The 24,229-nt window shown below is 55.3% G+C and overlaps 1 protein-coding gene and 1 long non-coding RNA gene across 5 annotated transcripts in view; one reads left to right on the top strand and one right to left on the bottom strand.

Moving 5' to 3' along the window:
- Positions 1 to 1,089: 1,089 nt before the first annotated feature.
- Positions 1,090 to 2,604, bottom strand: LOC144379843 (uncharacterized). Its single transcript, XR_013443311.1, has 2 exons — positions 2,443 to 2,604; positions 1,090 to 2,346 (listed from the first exon to the last, which is right to left on the bottom strand). It is a non-coding gene; the product is annotated as an uncharacterized LOC144379843 (long non-coding RNA).
- Positions 2,320 to 24,229, top strand: part of SMAD7 (SMAD family member 7) — a 31,728-nt gene continuing 9,818 nt past the window's right edge. The window contains exons 1-5 of one of the 4 annotated variants that reach the window (XM_078060356.1): positions 2,320 to 2,444; positions 2,702 to 2,786; positions 3,627 to 5,137; positions 6,491 to 6,544; positions 12,430 to 12,504. In XM_078060356.1, coding sequence (XP_077916482.1) covers positions 4,525 to 5,137; positions 6,491 to 6,544; positions 12,430 to 12,504 — 742 coding nt within the window. In that variant the 5' untranslated portion in view covers positions 2,320 to 2,444; positions 2,702 to 2,786; positions 3,627 to 4,524. Of the gene's footprint in view, positions 2,445 to 2,701; positions 2,787 to 2,894; positions 5,138 to 6,490; positions 6,545 to 12,429; positions 12,505 to 24,229 lie in introns of those variants that run through there. The other 3 variants (XM_078060357.1, XM_036078194.2, XM_036078195.2) reach the window with 3 other exon arrangements.

Raw genomic sequence — 24,229 nt, forward strand, 5'->3', positions numbered from 1 at the left:
TTCCCTGCCAGCAAGTGATTAGAATCAAACTCATTCACAATAGTTTGGTGAACTCCTAAACTTTTTTTTTTTTTTTTAAAGGATCAGAATAGTTTGAAACGGGGTGCTTGTCAGTCTCATTTGCGCCCGTGGAAAGGAAAGGAACTCCCTTTCTAGGCACACCAGCCAGCCAGGAGTTCCTCCATGGCCCGGCTTCTTTCTTGGAAAGGAAAGGAACAAGAATGCAGCGGGGTGGGGCTGGCTCTCAGGAAGGCTCGGGATGTTAACTGATTCAGGGGATGCCAGGGAGACATAAAGTAGCACCAATCATTGTAGCGACTTGCCCAGCATCCCACCCATCATCTACCTAGGGTAGTAAAATGGAGGAAAGCCATGTACAGAGGGTAAGATAGAGGTGACGCCTGAATTAAAACACCCACAATTACACTATATGGGAACATAGCTCTGCAAGTATATGCATGTTCTACTCAGACAAGCCGTGACGTCAGATTCAGCTCCTGAAACACCCACTAAGCCTACCTGCCTTGTGTGTGTGCTCTGGCCTCTCATCACAGAGTATTAGCACCATTGGCCAGATTTCTAAAAGAGTCCTCACATTCTCCATTTAGCCAAGATGCTTAATTAGAATGATGACATTTGATTTCTCTGTTTATTTATGTCTTCTTGTCACTTTGCAGCCTCGCCTAGCCTCTCTTGAAAAGCAAAGGTCTTCTAGCGAGGCCCAGAGCAGTGAGAGGGAATGGGACCCTGAGAGGGCAGGAAACTGGCCCAGAAAGCTTTTTAATCCCTGCCAAGTGAGGATCCCCACTGGTGCAAGTTATTTCACCAGTGAGGGCAGAGCCCCAGCCTGGAATCAGGTTTTCTGACTTCCAGTCTGGGATTCTTAATAAGCCTTTCTAAGGTGAGTATATTATACATTTCCCAGAAATCTTATTTCTGTCTCTTTTGTCTTTCCCACCTGTGATGATGGGATCACCCAGAGCCAAACCTCCCCTTCGACCATTTCCTCCTGGGCTTTCTTGGCTGCTGTCTTTGCAAGGTGCCTCTTTACAAAGCCTCCCCCCTCCCAACACACACACACAGTCTCAATGCCATTTTCAATAGGCAACATTTTTACTTACAATAAAATTATGACCTTATACAATTGCAACTATGTGGTCTTACAAAGTCAATGTTTAGAATGCCCGCTTCTGCCCGGCCCTACACACATTTCTGCTCTGTTGGGCACCCCGTGTCTTATTGTCGATAAGCTTCAGGGCTCCCTCGCCTGGAGATGATCGTGTAATCAATGTTGCTGATTTTCTCTCACATTTTTACCTCCAAGGTGCTTTTGTTAGATTTGGGGGGAGTGATCCAAATGCCCTTTTGCGACGTCCTCCGTTGATTCCTAAGTGTTTATTAAGCATGTACTGTTAAGTCATAGGCCTCTGAAGTTGCTGGAGGGGAGGGGGCTGTAAAGCTAAGATTCATCCGCCCCTTTTCCTTCTAAGAACGTATAACTTAGCCGGGATAATGAAAATAGTACATTTCACCTTTTATAAAGATTCATCGTTCATCTCATCTCCATGAGTTTCATTATTGTCCTGATATCACAATTGTAAATGACTTTAAAATTTTTTTATTTCACTGAATAATTTGTGAGGTTGGATCACCATGCCAACGAGTGGCCTCGTCAATAGTGATGTGTATATATTTAAATCATTTCGTCTCTCAGGACCATCAGCTTTCACGAAATAAACGCATTTTGGTCCTATGCCCTACCGAGGGCCTTACCCACTTCCTTGAAGTAACCTGCCAGCTGGGTCTGGCCTTCTCCCGAACCCGGGGTCAGGGGGATAAACTCTATGACCCTAAGCACCTTGAAGGCTACGGGGCCGAGAAGGGCGCAGAAACAGGCCGTACATGCATATGCATGCCCTAGGCAGGTCTGCTCGGAAAGGTAACCTTCGCGCGCCGGGAGGCGGGGTGCCGGAGGTCTTCCGGGCTCCGGAGGAAACCTGCCGGCGGCGGGCCCGAGCGCCACCCCCCGCCCCCGCCCCTTCTCCCGCCAGGATGCTGCCCCTCGCAGCTCGTCAGGCGGCCAAATGCATTCCAGAGCTGTGCATAAGACACACTTCTCCAGGCAGTCCTAGAAACCCGAGCCCGGAGCGGGAGAGGGCGGGAGGGAGCGCGCGGCCGCCGCTGAGGTCACATTCGCGCCGCCTCCCCGCCCTCGGCGGCCCGGCTGTTCCCTCCAGCGCACACTTCCCAGGGCCTCGGTCCAGTCCGGTGTAAATGTCTTTTAAACGGAGACAGCGCTCTCCTCCCCCTTTCCTCCCGCGCGGCCAGGGGATCCGCCGCCAGGGCCTTTAAAACAAAACGAATGAATGAAGCGCTGCGGCGAGCGCCCGCGGGACAGCCACTGCGAAGCTCCCGGGGCTGGGTCTAAATCGGGCCACCGACCGGTTCGTTCCGCTCCAAAACCCGCCGGCAAAGCCCGCTCGGCGCTTTTGGGTCTTCCCGTTTCTCCTCCGATCTGCCAGGTCTCAGTCGATTCTGGGAGCTGCTCAGCTCCCCACCTTTACCCGCCTCCCCCCCAGAGTGGTCCCCCCTCTGCAGATCGGGGAGGGGGTGGCGGTGGCGGGGGGGCGGGGGGAGAAATAGCTTTTAGAAACCCGATCTGTTGTTTGCGAAACACAATCGCCTTTTTTTTTTTTTAAAGCGACAGGGTGTCTAGACGGCCACGTGACGAGGCCGGAGCCGGGCGCGCCACTGCGCAGTGGAACCAGCAGAGCAGAGGGCCCGAGGTGGGGGAGCGGGGGGCGGGGAGGAGGAGGCGGCGGCGGCGGCGGCGGCTGGGGGCGGGGGAGCGAAGGGGGTGGAAGGGGGAGGGAAGGGGGCGGGGGCGGGAGGCCTTGCGGGAGGCGGCGAGCTGCGGGCACACTCGCTCACTCGCTCGGCGCACGGAGCACCCTGTCCCCGAGCCGCGCCAGCCGAGCCAGCCGGGCGCCGTGCTCGGTCCGCTCGCCGCGCGGGAGAGAGCTGCCCGAGACAGAGCCAGCCCGCCGGCGCCGAACTGCCGAGCGTCCGGCCCGGGAGACCCTGAGTGCGGCGCGGCGAGCCCCCGGCGGCGGCAGAAGGACCCGAGCGCCAGGAGAGGGCGGACGGGGGACAAGGAGGCTCCCGGGCGCGACGAGGAGAGTCTCGGTGGAGGAGGCGGCGTGAGGACACCCGGGCCTCCTTTGCCGCCGCAGCCGGGTCGCGGCGAGCAGCTCCTGCGGGGAGTCCCGGCGGCCAGCCGCGGCCAGGGGAGGGGGCGCCGGCGGCCCCCGCATTAGTGAGCAGCTTGCGCCCAGGAGGGCGAGAGCGCGCGACCCGCCAGGGGCCCGCCGCCGCCGCCGCCGCCGCCGCCGCCGCGCCGCCCTCCCCCGCGCTGTCAGCCCCGCCGGGCGCAGCCGCCGCCGCAGCATCTTCTGCCCCTGCGCCCCCGCCAGCCCCGAGGAAGTCCCCGCCGAGGACCGGGGCCCCCGGGAGCGCAGGAGGAAAGACCAGACTCCCCTAAAACACCCAGATGCCGAGGATTGAAGCAGCCTAGCCAGAGCTTTCTGTGGATTAAAAAAATATACGATTTTTTTTTTCCTTGGCAGAAGAAAAGGAGAGGAAGACCAGCGGGGCTCTGCAAGGAAAAAAGGGGGATGTAACTCGTGGATACGTTTTTTTCCACCCCTCGAACGTCTTGTTCTACTTTGTAAACATTTTCTTTTTTTAAACCCCAGCTCCAGCCGGACACCCCCAGACCTCCGGGGGTGCGAGGAGGTGGTGTTTTTAATTTTGGGCTTTGCATGTTTGGTTCTTAGATTTTTGAGAGCTGTCTTAACATCTCATGCGGGGTGAAGTCCACTCGGCCCCCTCCCCCGAGTCTTCGTGTGCACGGAATTCGAGGAGATCCGGTTACTAAGGATATAGAGGAAAAAAATAAATCGCGTGCCTGCTTTTTTTTTTTTAATTGCCTGTTCTCCCCACCCCCAAATTAAGTTGCTTAGCAAGGGGGAAAGAGGCTTTTTCCTCCCTCCAGCAGCCCAGCCGAACGCCTTTCGTTTTTTGCCCCCGCGGATCTTCCATGTAGGAAGCCGAGGCTGGCGAGCCCGACACTCGGGAGCCGCTGCGGGGGGGCCTCTTTTTTGGGAGGCGCCGACCGGGGCAGGCTTCGCCGCCCCCAGGGAAGCGGCGGCCGCGTTCCTCCGGGGTGCGCCGGGGCCCGAGAGCCGCGCACGGCGCGGGCCGCGCGGGGTGGGGCAGCCAGAGCGCAGGCCCCCGAGCCCCGGCGGGCGCCCCCGGGCCCCCGCGCGCGCCCCGGCCTCCGGGAGACTGGCGCATGCCACGGAGCGCCCCTCGGGCCGCCGCCGCTCCTGCCCGGGCCCCTGCTGCTGCTGCTGTCGCCTGCGCCTGCTGCCCCAACTCGGCGCCCGACTTCTTCATGGTGTGCGGAGGTCATGTTCGCTCCTTAGCCGGCAAACGACTTTTCTCCTCGCCTCCTCGCCCCGCATGTTCAGGACCAAACGATCTGCGCTCGTCCGGCGTCTCTGGAGGAGCCGTGCGCCCGGCGGCGAGGACGAGGAGGAGGGCGCGGGGGGAGGCGGAGGAGGAGGCGAGCTGCGGGGAGAAGGGGCGACGGACGGCCGGGCGCATGGGGCCGGTGGCGGCGGCTCGGGCAGGGCTGGCTGCTGCCTGGGCAAGGCGGTCCGAGGTGCCAAAGGTCACCACCATCCCCACCCCCCAGCCACGGGCGCCGGCGCGGCCGGGGGCGCCGAGGCGGATCTGAAGGCGCTCACGCACTCAGTGCTTAAGAAACTGAAGGAACGGCAGTTGGAGCTGCTGCTCCAGGCCGTGGAGTCCCGCGGCGGTACGCGCACCGCGTGCCTCCTGCTGCCCGGCCGCCTGGACTGCAGGCTGGGCCTGGGGGCGCCCGCCGGCTCGCAGCCCGCGCAGCCGCCCTCGTCCTACTCGCTCCCCCTCCTGCTGTGCAAAGTGTTCAGGTGGCCGGATCTCAGGCATTCCTCGGAAGTCAAGAGGCTGTGTTGCTGTGAATCTTACGGGAAGATCAACCCCGAGCTGGTGTGCTGCAACCCCCATCACCTTAGCCGACTCTGCGAACTAGGTAAGAAGTTGTTCCGCGCTCACCCCGTTCCTTTCCCTTCCCCTGGCGCTCTGGTGGTGGAAGAACCCCCTTTCCCCTCGGGGCTGTGTGTGTGTGTGTGCGCGCGCGCGGGCGCGCGCAGCCCCCTCGGGGAGGGGTGTACATCCCCTCCTGGGAAGAGACTTTGGGGACAAAAGTAGAGAAAGGACACGGGGAAACTGCAAGGGCATTCCCTGGGGGTTCCCTTCCAGGTCTTTCTCCTTTGCTGCCCCTAGGTGGGCACACACTCCACAGGCACACACTCAGGCACACGCTCCACAGACACGCAGTTAAAAATGAGTTGCCTTCATTTCCACAGCAGCTAGGGGGTGCGGAGAGAAGTGGGGTCACGCCTCCCGTGCACCCGGAAAAGCGTTGAGGTGTGTGGCCGAGTTGGATTCGGTCCAAGCCCGCCAAGGAAGGTTGGGAGAAGCGAGTCGTAGAGGCTGGAAGTGTCTGTGCCTTCAGTAAATAAGGAGAGTCACGTCGGGATACTCCCTGGCCGCGCAGCCCTGGGGTCTTGGGGCAAAGAGGGGTAGGATGGGAGGCCCAACTGGGTATCTCCTCTCAAGTCCGCCAGCCAGGATGGAAAAGAGCCAGTGGTCAGAAGTCGGGTGTCCCCAACTTCTTCCTTTCTTCCAGTACAGTAAAGCACAGACTTGACTCCAGGATGGTCTGTCCCCAGCTCCTCCGAGCCTTGGTCGCCCCTTACTGCGCCGGGGCCTGGGCTTCGCTTCTGAGACCCCAGCCTCTCTCGCTCGATCTTGTCTCAGCCTCCTCCCCCGCTTCCCGTTCCTCCACGTCTCTGTGCGCGGCGGGGGATGTGTCTCGGGCTCCCGCAGATCCAAGTTCACCAGCGCACTTGGGGCGCGTCTCCCGGGTGGGCTGGTAAAGGGGATCCCCGAGTTTCTGCGCGGGTGTGCGGCGGCGGGGGGGGCGGGGCGTGGGGGTGAATTGCGCCCCCGGCGGGCGGGGGCGGCGGGAGCGGGCTCTGAAGGGTCGGGGGACAGGGAGGGGGCTTTGTCGCTCCCCGCCCCGTGAACTGGGAAGTGCGCGGCCCGGGCCGAGCCGGTGCTTTCCAGCGGGGCCGGCGGAGCGCGGCGGCGGCGGCGGCGGCTGCAGACGTGGAGGAGCGGAGCGGCGAGGCTGGCGCCAGGCGGCCTCTTTTGTTTATCTGACAGCTAAATATCAAGGCAATCACCGCCTCGCGGCCCTGCCTCCAACCCCCACAGCTAAGACAAACAGTTGGGCTAAAAGAATGCCTCTGTTATCATAAGTTTCTATCTCTCTTTCTCATGGCTCGGCCTTTATTTTCTCTTACTTTTTTAATTCCAGAGTCTCCCCCTCCTCCTTACTCCAGATACCCGATGGATTTTCTCAAACCAACTGGTGAGTGGATGATTTTAAAAATATCCTTCCTATCTTAAGTTAGAAACGGAGCCTCTAGAACGCGGATTTTTAGGTCGGGGCAGCGGCTTTGGGGAGGCGCTGGGCTTGCCCCGAGGTGATTCTGGGCTTCCTCTGTTGGAAGTTTGGTGGATTTTTCTGTTTTTGTTGTGGCTGGAGAGGGAGGTGTGTGTGTGCGTGCGTGCGTGCGTGCGTGTGGCTCGCTCTCTCTAGATTTTCTTTTTTGCAGAGGTGTTCCTAGATGATCTTTACGTTTTGTTCCTTTTTTTTTTATTAATGTATTTTCACTCTCACCAGAGTTGGCTCAGCTTTAACACGTGGAATTTGATCCACGCAGAGTGTCTCGAGCGCCAAATAGGACAGGTTGATGGGAAAATGCAGAGACTTTGTGCCAACGAGTCAGTGAGACGAATGGATAATTCGATGAGAGGGAAGACAGTTTCAAAGGTGCAGAGAAGGCTTTGGTTGGAAGTAAGAGGTTAGAAAATTTAAGAAGTCAAGGCGATGGAAGCAGAGCACACCTGCAAGTCACTTCGGCCCTGGGTTTTCTCAGAATTCTTGGTAGGGACTACACAAGTTTTTAGCACAGCTCTGCCTGCCTGTTGCTTTGTCACTGGGTGGCGTGGAGCCAGAGTAAAAGCCCATTTGAGACTGGTACTAGCCCCGTTGCGGTCCTCTGCTTTCAGCTGCTGGCTGGCGGGGCAGGGGCTCACCCTATGGAGCACGCAGGGCCAGGGGGCAGCGGGGCAGCGAAACTGGGGCTTGGGAGTGCCAACCCCGATGGGCCCCGGTGCCCTACAGCCCCTTCTTCCACAGTGGGGGCGGGGGGGAGGATTCACCAGCCGAAAAGTACCGATTGTAACTTCCGGCCTTCAGGCCCACCTACTGGTACCTGAAGAATGCAAACCCTTGTGACATTTTTGTTTTGCCAGGGTTCTGGGCGCAGGAGACGTGAAGGGTTGGGCCCCATTTCTCTCTCGGAATTCCACAAGTCCTTCCGCCTCATGAGTTTTGGCTGTTGGGCCTTTCCCCCCACTAATTAAAAGTTTTGCTGGGCGTTGTCATAAATTAAATACTTTAATGAACGGTGTAACCGAAGCCCGCGCTGGGCAGCCAGCCCTCCCGGGACTCCACCGCTCCCTGAAGTCGGGAGGCGTTGCTGTCTGCCTGGTGCCTGTCTAATAAGTGCCTGCAAAGCATGTGATATTTTGCTTTCGATTTACAAAACACCAGATAAATGGTCATTAATGAGGAGATAACCGGCTCTCTGTATTTGTAACAAACGTTAACTGAAGTCACAACGCTGTTTTCTCAAAGAATGTAGCTTGACTGGGCTTTGACATCAAGACCCAGGGTTCTTTCATGAGGTTCGTCCTACAAGGGGCCATCTCTGCCCTGTTCTGGTTTTAACTTCTGTATCCTTCCCATCTGGAGGGGTTCCTTAACCGAGAGAAAGATCAGTCAACTACCTTGGCCCCAGGAGTCAAGATTGCTGGGGGGGCGGTCAATAAATGCTCCCAGAAACCTCTTAAAAAAAGGGAGGGCCACGCTGTCTTGGGTCTCCTGCCGAGACACCAGGATAAATCCGTTCACGGGATGCAGGCAGTCCTTCTGCTGGGCCAGGACCTCATTTTCAGTGAGTGGAGTGATAGATTTATTCATTAGCAAGTGTTGACATTAGGTAGCAAAATGTGTGTAAACAGAGAAGCCACAAAGACAGGAATGTGCCATTTCCACGGGGGAGAAAAGTTTTCCAGATCAGCCAATAGGAAGTGATTAACCTGCCAATCGGAAACTCAAACAGCTGGTTACTCACCCAAAACGTTTTGTTTAAAACAAAACAAAAGAAAGAAAAGGAATGTAAAAAGGCCCCGTTGTGTAGGGACAGGAGGTGGTAACAGGCGAAGTCCCCCCATGGAAGAACTGTCCTCACACCCTGGCGGCTGGCCAGGTCTGGGAATGGTGGGGTTGGGGACAGGGCAGGGGCTGGGGCTTTGAGGTTACACACACAGGTGGGATGCTGCCCCAGGTTTTCGTCTTCACCTTCCATATGGAAGGAGGAGAGTACTGGGCTGGGGAATTGAGATCAGCTGCTTGTGTTCTTAAGCGTCTGAGCCCTAGGCTGGATTTTTGGTCTTGGGTAACTAGGTGAGAACCAGTCGCAAGGTTTTACAATGGACAACTGTTAAAATCTTAACCAGTCGCACACCTCAGGGAATCCCTTCTGGGAAGTCTCCAGCTCTGGAAGAGGTGGTGGGAAGGGACCTGGGGCCTGGTACCTCTGCAGCCTTTGGAGGAACTCCGGGGCTTAAAGCTGGGAGCTCTCATTTTGCTGTGGTTCAGGCCATCCCGCGGTAGCCTCTGGTAGGGCCTGAGCTTTGTAGACCTGGGTGCTGGGTGGTCCCAAACCAGCAGGAACTTCCAGGAAAGAGTGAGACATAAGTGAACCTAGGGGCAGGGTGGCAGCTGGGACTTGGGGCTATTCGAAGTCAAGAAGACTCCCTCCCCTCCCACAAGGGATAAGGACATGCTGTTTCAAAGTAGAAGTCGGTGTATGGATGCTGAGGGGACTGCTCTGGGGGCTCTGCTCCCTGTGTCCTCTGTATCTGATGGCGTAGACGGCTTGAATGGCTGGCGGTGGGAGGGGTGTTGCTGGAGACACGACTTGAGTAGGCTGGGGACCCAGGTGATCAGTACCCATTTGGTGGATCAAGCCTCCGAAGCGTAGTTGAGAAGTCTGGGATCTAGCCCTGTTTTTACCTCTTAACTCACGCCTCTTAACTTTTCTGAACCTCTTTAAGTCCAGATGATCAAAGAGTTAAAAGAGTTAGATGATTCATTCATTTGCTCATTAATTGGTTCGTTCATTCATTCTACGGGGCCTGATGATGTGCCTGCCTAAAAATGTGAATGATTCCAATGTGGTGGATTGTGCTGTACCCAGGGTTCGTCTGAGTTGTGGTTGGGGCCAGAGCTGGGACATTGAGGGTAAGGCTGTGGTTGGGGGAGCGGGGATGGGGTTCCTCTGGCCCTGGTGCCACTTAAGAAGCTCAGAACTAAGTTGTCAGAACATCCAGGCTCTCCTGGAACCATTTCTTTCTTGGTAAGAGAAGTGGGATCCCCAGCTCCCTCACCTTGTACCCCCTCTGAACAGCTCATTCCTTGGCTGGTCCCCAGGTTTGTGTCTTTGAAGGACTGTTTTCCTTCCAGAGAACCCAGCACTTACTGGGCGCTTGGTAATGTTTAACGATGGATGAGAGCCAGGAATGGCCTAGAACTTCTGTGCGTGTGCAGCCTGGGCTCTGGAGAGCCAAGGACACAAGGCGGAGGCTGAGACGCTAACTTCGGAGGTCTAGCTCGCTGGAGCTTTTTAGTGCGTGAGGGATGCAGGTGTGGCCTCTTTGACCTTTACGAGCCTGGTGGTAGCTCGAGGCCAGTCTGGATGCTGGGACTGTCTCGGCCTGACTATGGACTGGGGATGCCTGTGGAGGGAGAGCTGTGGGATGGGCGCGATGAGCACCGAACTCTTGGGCATGGCCCAGCTCACTGGGTGGCCCCTTGGGCTGTCAGTGACGCCTCAGTTTACCCGGGTGCGGGTCGAACAGGTATATTTTGCTACTTCACAGGGGTGGTAGGGAGGCCTAATTAATGTTTGTAAATCCCTCCTGAGATCAAAGGCTCTGCAGAAGGGCAGAGCACCATTTCATAAAAACGCTTGTGGTTGCCGCTGAGGAGCTGGCTTACCTTTGATCTGAGCCGGGCTGACACCCTGAATGTGGTCCCAGCTCTGCCCCGAGATGCTGGGCCCTTCCTTTGAAACACACACACACTTCGCCCCTGGGATTCAGCCAGCCGAAGCTGGAGGAAGGCGGGGCGCCGTGGCCGTGGATCAGTCATCATGTTTAACGTGGGGGTGTCTTCCGCTTGTGGGTAGGTAAAGCCTATCTCTAGAACATGGTGAAGGCCATCAAAGTAGTTTAGAAAGTGCAGGGTCTACACCAGTTAACAAGCGGCTCCATTTCCTGCTCCCCCTATTGTTTTGCATTTGATTAAGTGTATCCTGTAAAACTGTATATTCCTGTTAGGAATTACACTTTACCCTGATAAAATGAGATTACACACAGTCTTTTCTCTCTCCCCGGCCACTGCTGCCGCCCCTGCGCTCCCCCTCCCCCAGTGAGAATTCTTGAAAAGTTGTTCTTCCAGGCTGAGAGAGAATGCCAGGGAATGTGGGGAAGGGGGGCGGTCCCTGGGATTAGTAGCTGGAGGAACCGGTGGCAGAAACCCAGAAGCGGTTTTGGGGTCCCGTGTAGGCCATGCTCAACCCCCCACCTCTTTTTTGGCGGGGGGGGGGGGAGATGGAGACTGCTGATGGGCTACTTGCATCTGGGCTGCCCGTGCATTTGAGTTCCTATCGGCCAATGTGGCCAAGTGGATCCAGTGGGAAACTGGTAGGACCCCGGGGACATCCTGCTGGTGACCTGGGGTGCTTGGGGGGCTGGAATTGCACCATCTGACCTAGTGTGCTGGGGCGGAGCCGGGAAGCCCCTTTCCCAAGCCCGGCCTTTCTGTCTGGCTCTGGAAGTTTGGCATTGGCAATAGTGCATGACGGAGCTTAAGGGTCTTGTGTGTTTTTGTTTCATGGGACTAATTAGTTGTGGTTCGGAGGCATTATTTTTTGGTTTGGTTGCTTGGAGGGAGGTTGTCGAGTCTATTTTTCAGCCCGAATTGTCATTATCCTCGTTAACATTTAGGTCACCATTCTGAGCACCTGAGGGTGACAGAGATGTTGAAGAGAAGCTTCTAGTCTAGCTAGGGCAGACGGGATCTGAAGGTACGACATCAGCGAAGACAGCAGAAGGGAACTCCAAGTGCTGGGTGCCAGAAAGATTTTATGGGAACCAAGGGCAGGGAGCCTTGCAGGTCTGGGGCTGCCCGGGAAGGTTTCCAGAGATGAGGAGTTTGGACCAGGCCTGGAAGGAGGGAGAACATTTCCCCTCCGGCCGGGAGCCTTCATGAGAATGTTCTCTGTCCTGATCTGGTAGTGGCTTTACGCAGGTGTGTACACGAGTAGGATTCACCGGGTTGTTCTTGGGATTTGTACGCTTTGCCATACTTCTTGTACGTCAATTAAAAAGGAAAAAGCAGGGGTGCCTGGGTGGCTCAGTCGGTTAAGTGTCTGCCTTGGGCTCAGGTCATGATCCCGGGGTCCTGGGATGGAGCCCCACGTTGGGCTCCCTGCTCAGCGGTGGTGGGGGGAGCCTGCTTTCTCCATCTGCCCCTCCCCACACTCGTGTTCCCACTCTCTCTCAAATAAGATCTAAAAAAAAAAGGAAAAAGAAGGCCCCTCATTCAGCCCAAGGGAAGTCTTGAGAAAGTCCTAAAGGAACTGGGAAGTCTGTCTTTCACAAGATGAGGGAGAGACTGGTCTATGGGAGTGGCAGAGAGGCCACGGGATCTGAGGAAGGAGGCTTCACCCTTGATCTTCTCTGGGATGGTTGGTAGGCAGACAGCAACGGGGTTGAGAAAAGAACCCAGGCGTCCTTTGACCTTGGGAACTACCTGGTTTCCTCAATGGGGGATTTGCAATAAAAGAAATTCCAGCCAGTCTGTGATCAAGCCTGACTTGACTAATGATTAACTGGCTGCCCAGAGCCCAGACGGGTGACAAGGTGCTGTGGTCTGTCTTATGATGGGCAGCAAAGCCTGAGCAGACCATTAATAATCAGCATCGCGGCGGGAGTCAGCTGTTTGGAATGTGTGGTTTCTCTTTAATGCTGTTTAGAATGTGCTTAAAAATTAATCTTGGTGTTTTTATTTATTTATTTGTGTATTTATTTATTTCTCTCTCCTTTTCAAATCCACAGCAGACTGTCCAGATGCTGTGCCTTCCTCCGCTGAAACAGGGGGAACGAATTATCTGGCCCCTGGGGGGCTTTCAGGTGAGACATTTTCTCTTCTTTTCCTGGCAGTTTCAAGACCTCTTGAAATGACTGGACACTGGAGGAATGGGGGTGGCCTTCTGCCGCCCCAGCTGGTCTGGGATTAATTCTCACTTTTATGTGCTTAAACTGGATGCATCCGTGGCGACTCGGGCCCCTGAGCTGGTCATTCTGCGGTCCCCTACGCATCAGGACGCTGACGCTGGGCCTGCTCCGTGGATGAGGAAGTGGGGGCCAGCTGCGGACTGGCGGGGTGCTATTTCCCGGTTATTGTGAAAGTAGCTACTGGCTCGAGGGGCTTGCAGTTGCAGACTTGGGTGTCCATTAGTTGATGGGTTTAAACTCTTTTTTGCACTTGTCCTTAGTGCATCGAGTGCCTTGAAGGGGATGGATCCACCTTTTGGGAACTTGAAAGCAGATCCCAAGTGTAGGGTGGGAGTTCTGCATAGACGTCCTTGATGCTTCTTTGCAAGTTTTCCTTCCCAGGCTAGCTTAGTGCATTGTCTGGGCACGGGAGCCACAGGATGGAGGCGCTGCAGACCCTAGACACTTCGTAGGGCTACCCCGGAGGGAAGGTTTTCTTCCTCAGGGCCGATGGGTGTGCTTGAGGGCCTGGAATACCAGTGCTGGAGGGTTATGGGATTAAGGGAGGGGCATTGGGGAGCCCGAGCATCACTGTCCCTGAGGGGCAGGAGAAGAGAGTCATAAACTTGGAGAAACTCATTAGCAATGTAAGTGGGAAACATTTTCCTCTTTCTTAGAAGACATGGGTTTCCACCTGATTTTCCCACCCCGGTATGGCCGTCACTAGATTTTCTGAGAGCTGGCTAAAGCAGGAGGCAAAGTAGACTGGGGGAGGGGGGTGGGGGGAGAAATTCCACAGAGTTCCGTGCATTTGTTGTTTCTTGCTTGGGGACATTGGCACAGGATCGTGGCAGCTCGGCTGGAAGCAGTAACATTTGTCTCCAGGGGGACTGCGAGGTGTACCCTCTTCTGTGAGGTGACCTCTGATGCCTCCAAGCCACGGTCATGCTCAGCTCATCCCGGTCAGCCCCTCCCAGGCTCTCCTCCAGGAACTGAGCTTGCCGAGGACGCCTTTAGGAAGACCCTTGTTTGTTTTTATTTCAGTACAATATATACTCCTACTGTTGTCTGCGGCGGGAGGGTATTGTTTACACAAAGCTCCTAATGAGGAGTGAGCAGGAAGCGGAGGGGGCCCAGAGAGGGGCGGGGGCTTCGGGTGTGAGGACGGGGCTGGACCGCAGCGGTGGAGAACTTGTGAACTGTGTCTTTTCTGCTTTCTAAGGCTGAGAAAGTTCCTGAAAGAAAGAAGGCCAAGAAGAGGAGAGGGTCTGGGCAAAAGAACACACTCAGGATGTTGTTAGATGGGTTTATTTTTTAAATCCTGAATGTGTAGGGAGGAGCCCCAGCCCCTTCGAACCACATGAAATAAGCAAGGGAAGTGGTAGCTTTTGAAAGGGGGGGGCTTTTCGGAAGGGTTGTCTTACTGATAACATCTTGTCTGTCTCCTCTGCTGGGGGAAGTGACAACACCAGGCCGAGCATCTCCTCCCTTGGCCTGAGAGCCAAACGGCAGCATGCCCCAGGCAGCCCCATGGGAGATGGGTGGGCGCTTGACTTTGCTTTCCCGAAGCTCCCCCAGTCCTAGAAAGAAACGGGGAGGGGGGGTGTGTCTGTATAAAACAATGATTAACCGCTCCCCCCCCCATCCCCACCCTCTAAGGTAATTGCAACCATTTAGATTACTAAGGAGCTGCTTAGGGAGGAGTGGTTGTGTCTGAAGGGATCGAATGGTTTAACAAAACTGCAAAAGGAAAAAGACCAGGGGGCCTCCACATGAAAGAGCATTTGTTTTGAATTTTAGCTCTTAATTTACTAATTCCCAAGGCTTCAAAGTTTGAGCTCTTTCTTCTTTCTGTTCAGAGTTGGAGCAGTTTATTAATAATGTGCTGTGGGGGGAAATTGAAGAAACTTGCTTTCTGGGTTGGTGCCCAGTGGTTTGGGGGTGTCAGGAGAGGGGAGGTGATGGGCACGGAGAAAGCCCGGGGCTACACCCTTTGGAGCGAGAGTGCCCCCTAAAACGACGATTTAATGGCCCCGGTCCAGGACGAGGGTTTTGCAAATGGAGCGAGCCCAAACCTCCTCCTTCCCAAGTTGATCTTTCCATGGGGGGAGGGGAGGTGGCCTGGGTGTGTCCGCCTTGGAGGATGAGGCTGGTGGGGGCTGTGGTGGCAGCCTGGCTGAATGGGGCAGGGCCTGTGGCCGAGTGGGACGAGGCTGCCCAGGGGAAAGGGTTAGCAGAGGCCGGAGGGTGGGAACCTCCTTCAGGAAGGGGGGGGCAAGTGGGCATCAAGGTGGGGAGCGGTGAAAGCGCCCACAAGGATCTGCCCCCCCTCCCCCTTGGAATAACCTCTCTCAGTGTCTCTTTCACAGGCCCTGTGTGCTGTTTTCCTTCCTGTCCTGCCCTGGCTGAGAGCGGGCTTAATGAATGGGGCTCAGTTTAGGGTGGGAGGGAGGTCGGGAGCGGGAGCCAGGGCTTGATTCTCTTGGCAAGGGAAGAAGGGAAAGAAAAAACAGCCAAATGTGAAAATGTGGTGCCTCGGAGGTGGGGGTGGGGGTGTGCTCCAAGGCATTCCCCTCCTGAACTGCCGGGGTGACTCCGAGGCTGGCCCTTCCCTCTCCTGCAGGGAAGGGGAGCGGGTGGGTGGGAGCCCTGGGAGTAGGCCCGCTGGCTGCATTTGGAATCCAGCCTTGCAGCTTGGGTCTGGCCGGGGAGGCGGTGGGCCCGGGCCTTCGGGACTTGCAGGGAAACATACCCCACCCCTGCAAGTTTCCTCAGTCTGGGAAAACGGCACATTTTTAGAAGGCTGGGACTTGCTTCCAGGAGATTGTACTTTCATTTCTGACAGCCGGCTCTCGGAGACAGATGGATGGCTTGGTGGGCATGGTTTTGTATGCGTGCGCGCGCGTGCGCTGCACACGTACAGATAGACGGTCCCGTGCCCAGACGCATGAGCAGGCAGGGGCCCCCAGGCAGGCTGGGGGATAGGCCTGGGTTCCTTGATGCCCACCTGGGGTAGGTGGACGGTGGGGCAGCTTTCCCACGAGGATATGCGCTTCGGGGGTGGGGGCGTGTTTGTGGATGGGTTCTGGACTCTGGTTTGGCAGCTCCGAGTTCAGCTGTGTGTGTGCAGTGCCTTTTGAAAGGCATGCAACTCCAGAGTAGGCCCTTGCTCCTCGAGCGTGTCCTGGCCCGGGAAGACCCACCCTGGAGAGGTCTGATGCGGAGGGGAAGCTTCCAGGTTCGCCTGGGTGGTGGAAGCGGGAGCGTCTCGCTCCCAGAGCTTTCACCTTATCGCTGGTAATCAAAAGCACGTGCTAGAAGCTGCCATCTTTGCAGCCTCCATCTGGAGTTCCTGGTGGGGCTTTCATTTAGTTCATCTGCTGTCCTGGTTTGGGTGGGTTGGAGGAACACCGTCTCTCTCGCCTGCGAGTTCTGGGTCCTCCTCCCTGTACATATTAATGTCTGGAGCTGGCTGTACGTCCCTCCCCGGGTTGGGGCAGGGATTGGAGGCCAGCAGTTTGTAATTTATTTATAAACTTCAAGAGAGATGCCACCATGGAATTCAAGGAAGGAAGTGGGGGGCAGTGGTGACGTAGATACTGATGTGTCTTGAGGGGTTGGGAGGGCAGTTGAGGGAGCCCCAACTCTTGGCTGTGCAGTCATGCTTGTTGGAGAGACACCGTTCCACCAGTCCAAGGGAGGGTCTTAAGAACCATGTATACCTTCTGGTTCCCACTTCTGGGTGATGGGCAGTGTCCTTAGGTCAGCGTGCACTCCTGGGACTTGTCTCTTCCTTCTCTTTGGTCCTTGCTGGCATCTATGATAGCTACGGAGAAAGAAGTCCTCAAAATTACCTCTATAATCTGGAAATGTGCTCTGGCTCAGTCCATGGTCAACTTAGGCTCAAACCAAGTAGCTTAGGAAAGATTGCTCCATCTTGTTTTTAAGCAAAGTTCATCAGCTCCATGTGAACAATTAGTTACTGTCTGGCTTGGAATGGTGATGGCACACTGGGAATAACTGGACCTGGGTGCCTGTCGCTGTGTTTTTCATGTCTCCTTCCTCTGCCTGGGAACAAACAGCTGTGGTTTCACTGAGGTCTCTGATGCCAGGGGTGCTGGTGGGGTGGTGGGGTGGTGGTGGTGGTGGTGGTGGAGGAGGAGGAGGAGGAAGAGGAAGAGGATTGAGCTCACCCGAGCGGCCAAGAGCATGGGCTTTGGGGGGAGTCAGATGCAGCAGTGCATGTGACCATGAGTGAGCTCCTTACCTACCCACTCCCTTACCCCCCAGATGCAGACAGTCTGGATCTCTGGGGACCCAGCCCACAGCTCCCTAAATGCCAGTGTAATGACTCGGGGCCTGGGCCAGCTCACCTGGTGCACACCCACTCCCCCGTGAAGACCAGTCCTGGACGGCAGCTCAGGCTTCTGCAATGCTTGAGGCCATGCTCTCAGCCCTGGATGAGGGCTCACTCATGAAATCCCCTTTGTCCTGGAAAGAATGAGGTAGTCAGGCAGGGGTTAAGTGCAGGGAGACAGCACTTAAAGCTCTCTGGAGCAAATCTGGGCTGCTCTCCTGGCCAGACTAGACGGGCTTCTGCCTCCTGCATCCTGTCACTGAGGCAGAACAGGGCCTCCTAGCCAAGGGGTAGGGGGCCAGGTGAGGGCCCGTTTCCAGGGTCACTTCTGGCTACAGTCTAGCACATTAAATCTCACTGCCCCCCTTGGACCTTTCCTTAGCAGAGCCTGGCTGTAGATGGGTGGACTTTAGACCTGTGGGGCCTCTCTGGCAAGCTCCGAGCCAATAGGACAGTGGAAAGGGAAGAAGTGCCATCAAGTTCAACTTCCTTTGCATCTTTATTGTTGCTGTTACTGTCCCCAAATCCTGCTCTTGGCCAGTGCGCACTGATCCACCATGCTGATGCTGTCCACTGGGCTTGGAACCCGGGGTGGCAACTTCAGAGCAGGTGGGGGGAGGCGAGGCCTAGGGTGGTGGTCCCAGACTTGCCTGCACGTTACAGACCCTGGGATCTTCTGAATCAGAGTGTGCGGGTGGGGGCCCGGCATCAGTATTTTGTGAAGCTCCCCAGGTGATCGCAAGTGTGCTGACAAGTTGAGGAACCCCTGGTGGGAGGGGCAGAGGGGTCTGTGTTCCTGCGGGGACTGTCATCTGGTGGCTTCTCTTGGTGGCCGCGAATGTGTCCTGTGATTCTGTGGCAGGTGTCCTGTGATTCTGTGTATTCTCTCTAGGGAAGAATTTGAGGATCTCGCAATGAACAACCTCTTCTCAAATGAGATTTTTGCTTGATTGACTTTGCGCCTTCTTCCAGTTAATTTTGCTGTTGTTAATGACACCGTAAAAATGACCCACAAGACAGAGTTTCCTTTTGGGGTGATAACAGTGTTCTGGAACCACGTACGAACTGGTGATGGTTACACAGCTGTGTGAGTGCACTCAATGTCACCAATGGTAAAATTTATGTTATGGGTATTTTACCACAATTTTTAAAAGGTAGTGACCTGTGGTAGCTTTTAAATGTGTGCAGAAATTTGGATAATCAAGGACAGTGATTCCAGAGAATAAAAATGGAGACACTTGTGTTAGGTGCCTGGGAGCTACTGTTTGACAGACACTCGTTCCCAAAGCACCTCTGAGGTCTCCTGGGTTGGGGGGCTCCCTTTGATGGGCCGGGAGCAGGTCTTCTCTGACGCTTAACTCCCTGAAGAAGTGGGGAGAAGCAGGCACTTCTCCGTGTTGATTTTTTTTTTTTTGACCTTCCCTTTTCCATGTGCGTTGCAGAAATGAGAGGCAGGAAAGTTCCCTGTGGTTCTTTCCAAGCCTGACCTTTCTGCAGGGGAAGTGAGTGCACTTGTTCTCTGTCTGCCCCAGATACTTCTTTCCCCCCAGGTCACGGCCAGCCTGGGGATTGGAAACCAAGCACGATGCAGGGGCTGTCCCCCAAAGCCTGGGGCCCCCCCCGCCCCCCTGCCCCTTCTTGGTGATCCAGACCCCTCCTCTGGCTCTCATGCCAGGGTCCCTGATCTGTGTGACATCCCTGCTTGAGGTTATAGGGCTGCAGAGGGAGGCGGGTGACTTGCCTGGGAGCCCTCCCTTTGCAGGAGCCTCGTGAAAGGTTACTGTACGACGCAGCCACTGGGAGGTCACCACTGGTCCTACCATCTTCCTCGCTCGGGATTGAATGGCTAGCCCGGAGTCTGGCCGGGTGCCTACTGTCACAGAGAGGCTTCCTCTCTGGGCTATTTTCAGCGGGAAGATATTATTAACTGCTGAGGCACAGTTCTCAATTTAGTGGCTATAACACACCAAGAAAGCAACATTGACTTTGTCAGCGACGGTTCTACCCAAACACACTGGGCTCCCCTGGCCCCTTCCATGTCTCCCCATGGGGTGTCCTTGGGCATCTGGGGTGGGGAAGCTGCGATCTGGAATTCTGTCTGCCACACAGAGATGAGAACCTTTTTAATGAAGCCAGTTCTTTAAAGGTGTAGAACATGATAATGTTTATATTCTAAGGTGGGGAGATTTTGTGCTGGGAGTGGGGCACTGGATGGAAAAAGAAACTTTCTGTGGAGTTGAGGACAGTTGTTTAAAACAGAATGATAACTTTCACCTTGTAAGCGAACAGGAAATATTGGGATAAGACAGGAAATTGCATCATTCCTCTTATAAGAACTCCAGAAAAAAGTTGTCCACGAAAGGTAGTGGTAAAGAGGAGGCCAGCCCTGGGGTTTTTTTTGTTGTTGTTTCTTTGGGTTTTCTCCCCCCTTCTTCCCTTCCACTCCCACGAGAACTTTCAGGCCATTTTCTTTAAGAAAGGGGCTGTTTGAGAACTTTGTTATTTTTATTATTTAAAAAAATATTTGACCAGAAGGGTCACCTTCAGTTGAAATGTTAACTGCAGCCTTATTTCCTGGTTCACTAAAGAATCTTTCATGACTTTTTCAGCTTCCTTCCCCAAATGGTGAGGCCAAGCAGCTCTTGGCTGGAAGTGGATTTTGGTTTGGCTGCTCGAGGTCCTCGACACTGAGCCCCACCCAGTGTCATTAGCTCAGTTTTAACTTGCAAAAGAAAAAAAACTCTTATTTTTTTGGTCGGGGGTAGTAGGTAAGAATTTGCTCATGCCCGCAGCTTTCCACCCCAGCCTTGCCTTCCCCTAACGTGGCGCAGGTGGGGAGTGGAGGCTGCCTTGATTTTTCCGGCCACAGAGCCCAGTCCCGTGTCCACCCCCACAACCCCCAGGAATTCCTTACTTTCTGAGACTATGTTTCTGGGGCACTAGTGAGGAGTGGGGGGGAAACAGGCTTCAGAGCTCCCCTGGTACAGCTGTGCTCTGCCCTGGGGGACGGGGGTGATGGGGCCCACCGGTCACCCAGAAGCTTCCCCCAGAAAGAGGGCTTGCCCACGCGCCCACAGGCCCATGCGGTGTGAGAAGTAGGTGGTATATTGTCCTGGGTGTAAAAACACTGTTTCCATTTACTCATCTCTGGGTTTCTGAATACCCCCCCCTTGATGATGTCATTGTTCTGATGACACGGGCCAGTGCCCCAACCCGTGCTGCTAAGGGGCCCCCTTTAGGATGGAGACCAGAAAGAGATTTGTATGTGGCTTGCTTGCTCCCCACTCACTCCTGCCCCCCACCCCAGCTTTTTTTCCTTAGCGTACATTGTTTTGTTTTCATAACACAACAAGAGCCCTGGGGTGTGTAAGAGCATTGTTGAACACTCGGTGAACGTAACTTGTCCAAACAGAGCAGGACGCCAAGGCAGAATGCTGTGGGCAGGTGGTGAGCCCACAGAGGTTGCCGGGCCGGCGCCTGGCTTGGAAACACCTCTCTGGATCTGCCGCAGCTGGCTGGGAAGTAGGTGAGGACAGGGGCTTCTCTCTTCCCGCCCCCACCGAGCGCTGGGACGGGGCCTGGGCCTTTCTGGCTGACCCCCGGCTGGAAGGCATGCTGCCCTCCCAGCTAGGTTCACTTGTACCTCCCTCTGGCAGGTGTAAAGCTGGGTGGGCCAACTGCTTTGGGAGAAGCCAGCATGTCTCTGGTTCGTTCATTTAGTGATGATTTATTGAGCACCTACTATGTGCCAGGCTCTGCAAGGTGTGGACGATGCAGTTTTGGGGCCCCTGTAGAAAGGAAGTGGTTTGTCTGGAGGTGTTTTTGGGTCAGTGAGGTAGAGGGCTCTTGAACGGGATTTGGCTGTGTCTGGAGTACAGACGGAGGGCGGCTTCTCGGGCAGTTTCTACAGGACAGAAGGAGCCAGGGCCCTGGGGCTCGGAGCCGGGCCATGGGGTGAGGTGTTGTAAGACATGGCAGAGGTGCAGGGATGGGCCCCTGGGGTGATTGTCTGAGCACGCAGGGGAGGCAGAGCCTTTCTGTCATCGGCTTTTGCCTTGGTTGTGTGGTCTGTTGAGAGTTGAGATAAAACAAAGCTTGTGGATAAACAGAGGTCTGTCTCCTCCGGCTCCAGCCCCACCCCCTCCATCCTCCCCTTGATTGTTACGATAACAGCAGTAACATTAGGAGGTACAGTTATAATCCAGACCCCGGTAGTACCTGGGTGCACAGTGTGGAGGGAAGTGACCAGCCATGCACTGGCTCTGTTGTGGGACCACAGCCCCGGCTGGGGGCGGGGGAGGTCAGCCCAGACACAGATGTCTGGAAAGATAGTTACAATGTTTTGACAGCCACAGGGCAGGTGGGCAATCTTTAAAGCCCTAGAGCTTGACTTTCCTTTTAGAACTCTGGTGGGCTTGATTCTCACGAAGAGCATTTGGGGATGCAGCTTGGCTTTTTAATTTTAAATCTGCCGGTCAAGCCCGTTTTTCTGAGGTGCCGGCGCCGTGCGGGAGGTCCCGGCCCACCGCGGTGGTTTTGTGCGAGCTGATCTAATAGGCAGTGACCAAAGCCTGTTCGTTTCCACGCTCACCCCGCCTGACGGAGGGCTCCATCCGTGGAGGCCACTCATTTCATTGATCTTCTCGCTCTGCTGTGGAACCCCACCGGCCAGAACAATCCGAGAGCTGGCTTGGCGTGGGGTTTGATCCAGGGCAGAAAAGGAGAGAACTGATCTCCACTCCAGTTTCATCTTGTCAGGCTGGGAGTTTCTGTCAGCAGACAGCTTAGTTCACTGGCCAGGGACTGTGAGTGGCTCTCGGGGTTGTTCATTTCAGAATCGCCTTTTTACTTTGAACTTGGGATGGCTGCTCAACAGGAACAGAAACAATATGACGCCAAGCTAGGACGGTGCTCTCTGTGGACGCACCTTTCCGTGTTTGCCACTCAGAGGTCACACAGCTGCCCCCGCCACCCTGTCCCTCCAGCTTCCACTCTTCCAGGCCCCTAATGAAGTGGGAAGTGTCTCTTTCCCCAGTAGGCGAAGTGAACTGCGGAGGCCGGGAAGGGTCTAGAAAAGGTTCTAGAAAAGGTGCACGGGGACCTTGCCAGCCCCAGGGCACCCTCTTAGCCAGCACGGCCCCTCCCCCTCATTAATCAGTAACCCAGAGCGAAAAGAACTAGTTGAGTCTTCCTGTGAGCTGGGTGCACAGTACAGCTCTTAAAAATAGATGGGCCCCGTCTCCAACTCAGTGGGGTCACAATGAAGACCCTGCTGGGGGATGTTTCCTTGGGGAAGAAGTCAGGGGTGGGGGGCATGCAAAGATTTAGAAGTGAGTCTTCCCAACCCCCAACTCCTGGTCTCCCGAGTCCCGGGAGGGGGCCTGGAGAATGACAGTGGGAGGGAGAGCGCCCCCCAGGTGTCTGTCCCTAGGGGCTGAAGGTGGGGCTTTTGGCCTTCGGTCCGCAGGGCCTCACCTGTCCTGGGCCTCAGTTTCCTCATCTGCAAAATAAGCGGTTGGACCTGGTCTCTCCCAAGTTCTCTTGCAGAATCTTGCAAGGCATCCTGTGATCCGTGTGGTCTTTGATTCTTGGATTTGAGGGCGGGTGGGAATGAGACCCCCTGTTGCTGAGGTGGTGGGTAGTTAATGGCCTCCTGCATTCTCGAATAAAAAGATTATAGTTCTTCGCATTTCTTGGCTTGCAAACTCTCCCAAGAATGAAAGTTGAGGAATCTGTCCCCATAAAAATGCATTATGCATACCAAAGTTTGCATACATTTCCAGGGGGCCTTTATGCTTGTGATGGGCGGAAGCCCACCAGTGAATCTCCCGTACTTAAGGCCTCCAGGTTAATGGGGAGCATCGGAAAGCATTAGGAGAGGTGGGGCCTTCTCTTCTGTTTTCAGGTCTTTTTCCTTTCTCCCTTTCCCTCCTTTCCTTTCCTTTCCCTTCCAACTTCTTTTTGGGCAAAATATACCCCACATTTCCCATCATGACTGTTTTGAAGTGCACAGCTCAGTGGAATGAGTCCATCAGCTCACCAGGCAGCCACCACAGTCCTTCTCCAGGACCTCTTCTCTTTCCTAAACTGAAACTCTTGTCCCCTCGAAACCCTAACCCCCCCAGCCGGCCCCCCACCCTGGGCAGCCACCATTCTCCTTCTGTCTCTGCATTTGACTGTGTTAGGTACCGCAAAGGAGTGCAGTCATCCCGCATGTGACCTTCTGTGGCTGGCTGATTTCACTCCACAGAATGTCCTCAAGGTTCGTCCTCCTCCTAGCCCGCGCCAGAATGTCCTTCCTTTTTTAGTGTGTGTGTCTCTACATCTTTATTCGTTCATCCTTCAATGGACACACTTGGGTTGCTTCCACTTTATGGCTGTTGTGAAAAATGTGAACATGCTTGCAAATAATCTCAAGACTCTCCTGGATACATTTCTGGGTCATGTGGTAACCTCAGGTTTAGTTTTTGCAGCAGCATCCTCGGGCAGCACCATCTTGGCGTGTGTGTCCCTGGACCCATGGTGTGGGGTGGAGGAGTTAGACTGGCCATCACGCTCCTGGATGCAACTGGGTGGGTTTGAGGGGGAGCCCTGGCTCAGGGGGTGGGGGTGCCGAGTCTGACCGGGGGCGGGGGGAGGCGGTGGGGGGGTGGCCTGGCCCTCCCTACTATAAGCCAGATTGGAACCCCAATTTATGTGATGCCTGTAGACCTCTAAAACGTGGGGGCACACAGCACTGAGCAGTTGGTGATTTACGGTGGGCTCCGGGGGCCTTCCGATGGCAGTCCGGGGTGGGGGAGGCTTCATTCCTCTTTTCACAGGGCGGGCCCCCGGGCCTGGGAGGCCCTGGGTGCTTTGGGGGTGAAAGGCCTGGGGTGGCTGAACAGTGAGTGTGTCAAAGCCAGAGAGATTAGATTACAGAGGTAGACAGAAGTAATGATTAACTTTTCCAGTCTGCACACTGTCTCCAGTCTGTCGTACTGTTGTTTTTCCCTGTGAGTACAGTGCGGGCCTGGCCTGGCCAGGCCCTGGTGTTGGGTTGTAAAGAAAGAGGAGGAATGACGGCTCTGGGAGCGAGCAGGGGGGCGGGGAGCCAGGAGCTGGCCAGAGAGGGAGGCTTTTCCATCAGATCCTGCATTGGAATTTATTGGCCGGAATGCAGTAAATGTTCAAAATGCCATCCCATCCAACAGTTTTCATAATTGTTATGGAACAAGGGGAGCTGGGGGAGGGGAGGGATGAAAAGGACTTTTGTTTCTCCCTGTGTTTTTCCACGTCTTCGAA

This window comes from Halichoerus grypus, chromosome 13, assembly GCF_964656455.1.
Source record: "Halichoerus grypus chromosome 13, mHalGry1.hap1.1, whole genome shotgun sequence".
Taxonomy (NCBI): Eukaryota; Metazoa; Chordata; class Mammalia; order Carnivora; family Phocidae; genus Halichoerus; species Halichoerus grypus.